The 11,078-nt window shown below is 42.8% G+C and overlaps 1 protein-coding gene across 3 annotated transcripts; it reads right to left on the bottom strand.

Moving 5' to 3' along the window:
* Positions 1-6,230: 6,230 nt before the first annotated feature.
* On the bottom strand, positions 6,231-10,633 carry endouc (endonuclease, polyU-specific C). 3 transcript variants are annotated; one of them, XM_006789531.3, is made up of 8 exons: positions 10,566-10,633; positions 10,383-10,439; positions 10,185-10,284; positions 9,991-10,102; positions 9,779-9,900; positions 7,017-7,129; positions 6,722-6,872; positions 6,231-6,638 (listed from the first exon to the last, which is right to left on the bottom strand). In XM_006789531.3, the coding sequence occupies exons 1-8, from the start codon at positions 10,574-10,576 to the stop codon at positions 6,363-6,365; spliced, it is 942 nt and encodes a 313-aa protein (XP_006789594.1). In that variant the 5' UTR covers positions 10,577-10,633; the 3' UTR covers positions 6,231-6,362. The 3 variants fall into 3 exon arrangements, with proteins under 3 accessions (XP_006789594.1, XP_035763112.1, XP_035763113.1); XM_035907219.2 differs by having other exon boundaries at positions 10,185-10,279; positions 10,566-10,617; XM_035907220.2 differs by having other exon boundaries at positions 10,375-10,439; positions 10,566-10,606.
* Between the last annotated feature and the right edge of the window lie 445 nt (positions 10,634-11,078).

Genomic DNA, 11,078 nt, shown 5'->3' with positions numbered 1-11,078 from the left:
GAACTCACAAAATACCAAAATATCACCACCGGTGGACCACTCCTCTCAGATGTTCTTATTTCAGTGCACTGTAACAAAAGCAAAGACAAACGTAACCAATAAAATACTCATATAATAACAAATACTGGGGCCCGTTGGAAACATGTCCAAGCATAAAACCATCTTTCTCTCTCTTAGAGAAAGAAAACAATCCAAACCTCACTGATAAAATCAACCTAGTGTTAAGCAAAACCCAAAATCAACCAAAACTTCACCAGAAAGTTTTTCTCCGTCCCGGGACAATATTGTGTAAGCATACAGGTACCGTAACTTCTTTTTGCACTGACAAAAACATGTTGGACTTATTTCGGTCAATAGTGGACACTAGTTGCACACAAATGTTTTGCTTTGGTAGAAACTTAAACAACTGAGTTAAATCAACACAACCTTTTCATATTCAGTAAACCTGTGCATTTTGAGTTCATATTACACGATTAAGACATGTTCAGATGGAGTAAGTTAAGCTCCTGGAATATTTTAATTCTTCACAATTCTGTCATTTTATTTCAACACTATTCAATAACTTTTATCCAAATTCTACTTGGTCCCTTAAATACTACATGTTGTCTTCATATTGCCTACAGTTCAACAAAGTCTAAATTCTGGTTACCATAAAAAGTGAATGGGTCTACAACAACTACCATCCTCCTATCTTTATCCTAATTGCACGAGGGCTGGGAAATAACTCTAAAGTGATAGGTTACGAGGCAGGGTGCACCCCGAACAGGTCACCAGTCTATCACCTAGAAACAAACAACCATTTACACTTACATTCACGGATAATTTAGAATCATCAATTAACCTAGCTCTAATAGCTTCATGACTTTTCACTGTGGCAGGAAACCAGAATACCCAGAGAGAAACCACTGCAAACTAGCCAGACTGTGGACTTGCACCCAGGACCTTCTTACTGTGGAGCAACAGCACTCACCAGCATGCCAACAATGTAGGAAATACAGGGAAGCTATGATTTCCTGTTGAATTTTATACAAATCTTTAAAGCCTGAGGCAATTGTGTTAAATACATGTGGGATGCTTACATAAATCCAAGGCTGGCCCCCTTTTCTTCTTTTTTCCTTTTTTTTTTATTTATTTATTTTTTTTCAGTGTGTTCCTCCTTCAATTAAATCTCAATCACAAAAATGTGACTCTCCGAAATAAGGCTCACACCGTTAATTCATCATTTTCACTCTGTACCACTGCTCCTTATCAGGCTGTGTGAAGCACAGTAAACAATTCAGTTGAGGCCTTGAGCCATAAACAGACATCACTCACAGACATTGTTTTCATAACCAAACTGCTCTAGACCCTGTCCCCTAAATCTGCACAAATGCCCTCTGGGTGACATGAAATGCATTTAACCAATTAACAATCAATGGCTTCTTGTTGTTGTAACAAATTCTGTATTTGGACGTTTGTGTGCAGCATTTTGCGTATCAGCATAGCATTTGTTAGTAAAGCATTCTTCATTGCAGCAGCGTGTGTGTATCACTCTTCATTGCACAAACATGTATATGTATGTGTGTATGTGTGTGTGTGTGGATCACTTCTCAGTGAATTGAATCAGCATTTCGATTTGTGTGCGTGTGTGTGTGTCATTTCTCAGTCAATCAACGAGTGCATATGTGTTCATATGTGTGTTTCTCTTAAGTCTGAGTCAGTGTATGTAGATGTGTGTGTTTGTGTGTGTGTTTGTGTTCATCACTTTCCTGTTCTGGTGTTCTGGGTAAACCATGGCCTGAAGCGTGCTCTGGGGTCCTGCCCTCCCCCTTTTCAGTCCGTTTGGGTCCATTGGTGCTGCTGCCCAAAGTTCTCTCCATACTGGTTCTGGCCCCAATTGAGGCAGTCCTTTTCTCCAGTGTCCTGCATCTTCTCCTTGTCCAGCTCCTCCTTAACTTGACCCTTTTTGCTTCTGTAGGTCCTTCAGGGTTTGCTCCTGCTGTTGGAGCTTCTCATCAGGTTTGGCAACCTCCTGCTCCAGCAAGCTCCGGGCTGATTTCCAGTCCTGTATCTGGGACTCTAAGCCTGACTGATGGGTTCGATTAGCAGCCAGCTCCTCCTGAGCCATGCTCAGTTTCTGCTCTGATGTCTTGAGCTCTCACTGAGGGCAGAAACCTCAGAGTCTTTTCCGTACACGTCAGATTGAAGTTTATTGATGTTTTCCTTGCTTTGCTCCACGGCCTTCTGCAGCTCTGCTGTCCGGCTCTTCTCAGAGGTCAGCTCCTGACCGAGCCCCGACACCTGTGCCTTCAGCTTATGTTCTTCTGCTGCTTTTGTCCAATCTGAGGTGCCTTCTGACCTCAGTTACTCCTCGTGTCTCTGGCACGCCCTTTTTGCTGCCCGATCCTCCGTGTTGGTCCATCACTGTCCTGCACAGTTTTAATGCAGAGTTGTTAAGGTCAGCATTCTTTTGCTCGGCCTCACTTTTCATCCGGGCTTAATAGGCGTCTCGTCACAGCTCTGTCAGCTGAAGCTGTCTGGAAATCTCCCCCGTGTAGTGAAACGGGCCTTGGATTTAACGTTCTCCGTCTCCGCTGCATGAGATCTCTTTCCTGCAGCACTGTTGACATTCTCAGGCTGTTGTTGTGAGTCCAGCTGCTGTAGCATTTGGTCAGGGTCACATCAAAGATGGTAGAGGGGAGAGCAAAGATGGTAGAGGGGAGAGCAGGAGTCCAGGTCAGCCTCGGCTTTCCGGGCCGACAAAGCAGCCTGTAATTAAGCATAAAGAGAAAAAACAAAAACAAAACAAAAACAGACGAACAGGAAAATGATGTTGTTTGAAAATAATGTTGTTTTGGCTATGTTATTCAGAGAGGGGCCAGGCCCTGTGTCAGCCTTCTCCCCCCCTTTTTTTTGTTTTTTCTCACTATATAATCAACTCATAACCCACCAAGTTGACAGGACAACACAGGTACACGTTAAAATTCTTAAGATCATGTTTAATAATTCAAAAAGGAATTTTTATTTCATTCAGTAATCACTTATATTAATCAATCAGAGGAAAACATGTCACAATTTGACTCTTTTAATCACTAAATTTGTTGTTTCATCACTGGTTTGTGATTTACCAGTGTCTGTCTTTTTGAAGTCAAGTTGTTGTCCTGCAACCCAGAGAGTTTAATTGTTAGTAGTGGATAGACTTTATCATTTAACATCAGGTGTATGTTAAGTTTCGCTGCTTTAAACTTGCTGGAAAATCTTCACGTGTTCATGAATGTAAGCTGTTTCTTCATTGCGTGTATGTGCGTTTGTGGGTGGGATATTTTAACTTTTTTCTCAAACAAGGCATTTCTCTAATTGTGTGTCTTTTTAATTTTGTTTCCCAAATTTTGATTTCCCACCTTAAATAACAGCATTCCATGTCTTCAGCCAGGAATTAGAGCTTGCTTGTGAGATTCAGGGACACATGGTGCCAAAAACAATTCAGTGAAAAACTTGCCTGAAAATTTCCAGTGATGGTAACCGATAACTGGAGGAGAAGATGTCCTTTAAGCTTCTTTTTCGGGTGGGGACAAAGTGATAGGTCAACCTGTAAAATTTTGAGCCAGAGCTTGGCATGTGTGTCGTCCCAATTTTATTAATCTATCCTTTTGCTGCTGTACTCAGGTCTCCTGGTTGAGAGAAATCCACCTGTATTAAGAGACTAAAACATTCATTTACTATTTTTCTTACAACATCCATTTAATTCATCCACCTAGATTTTACTCTCTCTCTTGGTGCATAGTTCACACAGTCAGGCAGTTGCCTTTTATGGGCATGCAAGTTTCCGGTCACTTACCCCCAGCAGCTGCGAAGCCGTCTCTCCCATATCAAAACTCAGCCAAACATCAAACATTCACCGTAGTCATTCAAAACTTTATTTGTAATATTATAATCAGCAAAATCAGCGTTTTAATTACAGGCATGTATCATTATTTGCAAATTATACTTATAAAACTCAATAACACGCTAAACAGGAAGTCCTCTGTGGGCTTCACAGCAGCCACCTCATTTGCATGTTCACACACTATCTAAAAATAGCTTGCAGCGCTGCAGCGCACTGTTGTCACACACAGCCTCGTTTCACACTCAACTTTCTATTATATTACAAAGACGTCTTATATTTACAATCACTCTCAGGCCTGAAAGTTTTAGCGCCTACACAATTTTGACAAATTTAAGATAACGGGTCCAACCGAAGAAAGTCCAACTTTTTTGTAATCAATTAACCAGTATCAGCCTCTAACTGTATCTGGCCTGATCTCTAAAGTCCCTAAGTCAATTTACAGTGCCCAAAAAAGCGCAGATACCGTTCAACACGGTAAGTGGTGCAACCACTAGTTATTCTGGAGTGCCCCAAGCTCCACAGTGACCAACTGACTATCCCTCAAAGAGGACAAGGCCTAGGCGTCCCTGGCCTTGGCAAGCGTTACCTCTGAGCACTGCGCCTCCTAGTGGCCTCTAACCACCGTTCTCACAAAATTTATAATACTTTTAAACCGCCGCCAACCCTCTAAAACAAGAGTATTACTGACGCAGATGCAATGTTATGGACAATGGAGCCTCTAACTCTCAACATGGCCAACACAGATGCAATCCTTTAGACCAATGGAGCCTCTAACTCACAAAATGACCAATTCCCTATCAAACTACCTGAGCCTCTAACTCAGTATTATTTTCGTTTACTTTGAGCCTCTAACTCAGTATTATTTTCGTTTACCTTGAGCCTCTAACTCAGTATTATTACTTTTAAGCTTATTTCAAGTTTCAAAACTCATGAGATTTTTTCATCAAAATCAAAACAGGCCTTCACCAGTAATTTCAGTGAGTAGACTTTTAATTTATACAGTCCAATTTGGCACAGTTTGGATTTACATTCAACAGGTTGTGCCTCACCTTTAAATGTGCCGGCTTGCCCACTCACGTCAGACCACTGGCTCGTGCCTGCCCGTTCAACCACCTCGGACCGTCCAAACCTCCAAAACTTCCATCCCAATACCACAGGACGAGCCCCCAAAACTGTTACGGATTCAAATATTGGGAATGGATACAAGAGGAAAACCAAAATAACAACACTGGTCCGGCCGGGTCAAGTCAAACGATGATTTAATGAACACACGCGTGGGAGATGGACACCATACAACAGACAGCATCAGATCTCAAAATGGTGGAGCCTTGATCAAACTCTTATAGCCTCTAGTGGCCCCCACCTAATCATCAGAGCCTAAACATTCTTTCTCACACAGCGCCTAAGCTACGACCTTGGCTCCCTGTTTATCTGCTCCTGCTGAGATGGGGCAGTATGCTCTGTTCTCTTCTAATCAGACAAATGAGACGATGACTTTCTGTGAACAGTATTTCTTATAACTCAGCAGTATAATGCATCATAAAACAATATCATTCATTCACAATAAATCAACAGTCTAATGTAATGCAAATCAGTTTACCAAATGTAATAATTATCACCTTCTTCTAGTTCAGGAGCATAATGCAAACTGAAACTACATAATAATTCACAATCTTTAATTAGGGGTCTAACATTGCATAAAATAATATCATAATCCGACATCCTGACTTACCTGCAAGAGTGACAAGGGTAGGGATGTCGAGCATGTTACAGATCAGGACTGTGAGTTGACGTGTCAGATTTGAAGAGGGGAGCCTCTGCTCTGCCAATGGTTTGATAAGTGCCGGTGCCAAAGCCTGCATATAATGCCTCCTCTGCATTTGGTTGTCACCTCTCTTCACTGCATTCTTATTGTGAATGATCCACGAGTTCACACCAACAATGATCATGCCATAGAAGACGCAAAGGGGCCATTTCTTGGTTTTTCTTCCACAGCCATCTGAGTGCACATCTGGTCAAAAGTATCAACACCACCTTTGCTTGGTTTTAAAATCCAATCACTTCAGGTTTTCAGTAGGTCCTATGCTTGGCTGTATGTGCATGGATGACAGGAGCAGGACAACCTTCTTTTTTGAAGCCTCATCAGGGAGGAAGGACACATGATTTTCTTTACTTTTCATCACTTGCGGGATCTCGCTTTTGTTCGCTTTTACTGTCCCCACAAGGGTCATGCCACAGTTCTATGTTCTATATATATTACATTGAATAAATGTAAATGCCTAGAAAGACTTGTTTTCCCAAAAAAAAACCTGTGCAAAATAAAAATGTTGAACTCCAAAATAATATTTTATTGAAAGCTACTGAGGTCACAGTGATCTTGAAATACATGTAAATGTCCTTTGCAGTACATTAGGCAGGTCAGTTCCTTATCAATGAGGCCACGTATTGCTGAACAAAGATTAGTTTTTATCAGAAGTGAATAAAATGATGGATCACATCAGTGCGCGTGCTGCCTGACATGTCTGCCGTTGCTGCTGAGCAGTTTGGGGTACGCCGTTCCGAGTGAGCGCCCGTGTCTGATCACCACCAGCTCCATCTGACACTGGTCAATGTTGACCACAACTGTGGTGCTTCTCTCCGTGTTCATGAGGAAGACGATGGTGAAGACGGCCATCTCAAACTCGGGGCTGGTGCCGATGAAGGCGCTGCCAACAGGCTTCACCACACCGTGCCAGCTGAACTGGAGGTTGAGAACGTGGTCATCTTGATCAGGCTGTGACAAAAGCATGAACATTAATGGTTATGTTACCAACGAAGGAAATGAATCTCTTCTGTCTGGTGAACTGTTATTCTTACCAAATCATGCTCCCTGGCCTTATATCCTTTGTAGTCCAAGTGTTGGTTTTTCTCTTGCAGGTAGAACTGGACCCAGTTGTGAAAACCAATGATTTCTGTTCCTGATTTTGTCTCGCCAACAAACACATGTTCAAATCCACTGGAGTCCAGGCTGGTGATGATCAATTTAAGAACAGAAACACACATACTTCTTACCAAAGAAATGAATATTAAATTATAGTGTTGCAGAATCTCATGGATGAATTTAACAACTGGACACAGTTAAAGCGGGATGGTTGGCAGGAGGAGATCTCACCCTGTGTTTCTCTGCCTGTGGTAGAGGTGGAACCAGATCAAGTTGAGCTGCTTCTTGAACAGCCTCAAGTCTGTGCTGGATTGACCTTTTCTCACCAGGTACTGATGAGCCCGCTGTGGAGAAACATCGTTGATGATATTTATGAATCCAAACTTGACTTGTCATAATAATAATGTTATTATTGTGATAATAACACGAACAGATGTATTTATGTCATTATTTTGAGCTTTTACACTTAAAATAATTATAAAAACGTAAAAGATGTTAAAACCCTGATGCCATCTTGGAAATAAAGCACTTTTGTTCATGTAATTACAAGATTTAACTCTTTAAAAAAACAAATCATACCTCTAGATGTTATGTCAACACTATATTTAATCTACTTTATAAGAGTGTCTTTTGGATGAATATGTCTTTAATTGTTAAATTAACTTATTAAATATTTAATTTAACTAAGCCCTAAAGATGGAGTCATGAGACTTTTTCTCCAAATGTTACCTGCAGTCATCTGGTTCATCCAGTGGTGCAAGTTTCATGTGTTTAAGAACAGGGTGCAGGGCGGGTGGAGTTGAGTGTCAGGGTGATTTGTGACAGCAGCAAGAGAGAAAGGGAAGGTTTACAAGATGGCAGCGAGACCTGCTGTGATGTATGATTTGGAGATGGTGGCACTGCCACCATGGATGGAGAAGATTACAAATGAGTACATCAGGGGGACAACTGGAGAAGACGATGAACAGGTTGAGATGATTTGGACATGTCCAGAGGAGGAATACTGGATATGTTGGAAAAATTGAAGATTTAAAGAAGAAGAAGGCAGAAAAAGTTCACTGATGTAGTGAAGGAGGACATGCAGAGGGTTGGTGTGACAGAAGAAGATTTTAGAGATTGGGTGAGATGGAAGCAGCCCCTAAAGTGAGCAAGATTCGATTCAAATACATGTTTATAGCACTAAATCACAACACCAGTCAGCTGAAGAGGTTGAATATTGTAAGGTAAAGACCCTGTCTTGGTTGACACGCCTCTACCATGTTGCGTGGAGGTCAGGGACAGTACCCCTGGATTGGCAGACCGGGGTAGTCGTTCCCATCTTTAAGAAATTGGCTAAGAGGGTGTGTTCCAACTATAGGGGAATCACCCTCGCATAGACCTCCTTCCTGGGAAGGTCTATGCGAGGGTGCTGGAAAGGAGAGGCCGTCCATTAGTTGAACCACGGATACAGGAGGAACAATGTGGTTTTTGTCCTGGTTGTGGAACACTGGATCAACTCTTTAACCTCTCGAGGACACTCGAGGGTGCATGGGAGTTTGCCCAACCAGTCTACATGTGTTTTATGGACTTGGAGAAAGCATTCAACCGTGTCCCTCGGGTTGTCCTGTGGGGGGTGCTCTGGGAGTATGGGGTGTCTGGCCCATTTCTATGGGCCATTCAATCCTTATACAACCGTTAGAAGAGCTTGGTCCACATACCCAGCAATAAGTCGGACTCGTTCCTGGTGGGTGATGGGCTCCGCCAGGGCTGCCCTTTGTCACCAATTCTGTTAATAATTTCTATGGACAGAATTTCTAGGCGTAGTAAAGTGGTGGAAGGATTTGGGTGGTCTCAGAATCTCATCGCTGCTCAGAGTAGAGCCACTGCTCCTTCACATTGAAAGTAGCCAGTTTAGGTGGTTCGGGCATCTGACAAGGATGCCTGGGCGCCTCCTGGGTGAGGCGTTCCGGGCATGTCCCATTAGAAGAAGGCCCCATGGCAGACCCAGGACTCGCTGGAGAGATTATATCTCTCAGCTGGCCTGGGAACACCTTGATGTTCCCCCGAACAAGCCGGAGGAGGTGGCTGGGAAGAGGGAGGTATGCTTGGACTTGACTCTGCTTGGGCTGCTGCCCCCATGACCCGGCCCTGGATAAGCGAAAGAAGATGATGGCTGGAAAGACCCTACAGAACAATACCACTGTAAGCAATCACTTGGCTACAGTTGGAAGGGAAAAAAGCCCTTTAAGTGGGAAGAAACCTCCCAAGGAACCAGGCTCTGGGAGGGGAAGCCACAACTGGCTAGGGATGATAATAAACTTTGTGCACCTCACCTATCTGTGTTCTGTTCTGCGATGATTCTGTGAATCATATTGTCTTTAGCTGTGTTAATAAAGATTTTTTTTTTTTGTTTTCTAATTTAAACTTTGTGAGAAGTAATCCTCTAATATCTGACGTCCTCCTCCATTTTCTTTCTGGCTTCTTCATGGTTGCAAACCTGAGCGTGCCCAGAGCCAGAGGAGAGGAGGAGATGCTGTGCTATTGCTGAAGAGAAAAGACCCGGCGCTGTTGGAGGGGTTATTGTGAGGAATTTGTCTCATGTGTCCCCCCTGAGATCTACACATAAAGCTTCACTGAAAAGCCTGGCTTTCTTCCACCTACAAAAAGTACATCATGTCCACATTCCTGCAGCGATCCCCTTCTGGGAGACCGCTGAGGCCAGAGTGACATTCCACAGCTGCACACAGATGTTATTTTGCGTCTGTAATGTCTTGAAGTAATGTGTAGAGCAGCAGTGCAACAGGAAGAACATAAAACTCCCTCTAGAGTTCATCTGCAGCCTCAAAACCATGAACTGTAGGAAACAATAGAAAGTTGTGCAATACCAAATAAAATTCTCTTGTTGCTGTGAGGAGACATTCAGACTGAAACTACCAGGTTTCTCCAACAGAATGGAGTAACTGAAGTGCTCAAATTTAAACTTTCTGCTCGACGGAGCTTGTTGTGACGCATACCTTCATGACTTTTGTCTCTAAGACGGCGTCCAAGAAGAGATCCATCTCTGTGAGCTCCTCTGTGGTGACTTGTTCCGTCACGCCAGTAGACCGCTCATAGTTGTCCAGGAGTGTCATAAAACCTGCGAGCCCAGAAATCCCATTTATTACAGTGATGACTGCAAACATGATCTGAATGTTTAAGCTCAGAGTGCTCACAACTACACACTTACGAGAGAAAGTGGTTATATTTCTCAGTTTGCTCTCATTAACGTTGGAGAAGAGCGGCTGCGAGGCGTGATCCTGCACCGTGTGGCTGCCTTGACTTACAAAGCTTGCTCTACCCTAGGCAGTTCAAACACAGAACACGTCTTTGTACAAACACAAGACATAGCAGGCGCTAAATAAACTAGAAAAGATTTCTCACCTGAACAGAGATTGTGTAGTCTATCCCAGGTGTCATGCGATTCACATCCAAACTCCACAGCTCATTGAAAATAGTGGAGAGCTCCTGGTTTACAGCTGGTCTGTTATAGAAAGTGTTAGACAGAGGCTATGCAAACATCTGACACATGCAAACACAAATAGAGGAAACATCAGCAGAGTTTGGTTTATACCACTGTACCTTGATCCATTCAGTCCACTGAGGAACACTGCAAGGAGCAGAAATCCACAGAACAACCTGCATATAACAGATGTGAAAACATTTTTTACACATGGGAAAAGCAGCAATGTTCTGACCTGTACTCAGCTGCCCGTGCAACAACGTAAACAAACTAATCTTTAGTCAGTAAATAAAAATACAAACCTCGCAGACATGACGCCAAAGTGTCCACTGTTTCAGCCTGGACTGCAGCAGAGTACTCACACACAGCCTGTCTGTCTAAAGGTCCCGCCTCCACCCAGAATCTTGCAGGGGCCTTTCTGAGCCTGAGACCCACTTTTAACCACCAGATGGCGCCTCGTTTCAGGGCACAGCCTCTTTCTATGGTTTTGCATGAACTTTTACTAAAGTGATACAGCAATGCAGCTTCAGGTGGTTTTAATTTTTATTTTTCATGCAAATTAGCTTATAAACCATCACATACTTGATACAATTTAATATCAGGTCCCATCCAGAATCTCAGTGAAATGTTTCTCATGTATTGTTTCAATGTAAAGGGGGATAAGAGAAGGGTAGATTCATTATTCAATGAGTAGGTAAAGTAGGCTGTGCAAATGTAAGGTGAAATGTAAATCTGGGGAAAGGCAGTGGTCTGTGACTTGAACACAAGGGAGCGTACTGAGCTTTCAAACAGCAGAAAATGTTTTCTCAGAAATG

The sequence above is a fragment of the Neolamprologus brichardi genome, chromosome 7, assembly GCF_056152115.1.
Source record: "Neolamprologus brichardi isolate AB-2024 chromosome 7, ASM5615211v1, whole genome shotgun sequence".
Taxonomy (NCBI): Eukaryota; Metazoa; Chordata; class Actinopteri; order Cichliformes; family Cichlidae; genus Neolamprologus; species Neolamprologus brichardi.
The sequence above is the reverse complement of the archived record's forward strand: the minus strand, read 5'-3'. Positions and strand labels throughout refer to the sequence as shown.

Excerpts from the sequence above, each read along its gene's own strand:
- endouc (XM_006789531.3), bottom strand. Across the intron at positions 10,285-10,382 it reads AGTGGACTGAATGGATCAAG|ACCAGCTGTAAACCAGGAGC; the intron begins GTACAGTGGTAT and ends TTTCTATAACAG. Across the intron at positions 9,901-9,990 it reads AAATATAACCACTTTCTCTC|GTTTTATGACACTCCTGGAC; the intron begins GTAAGTGTGTAG and ends CTGGGCTCGCAG.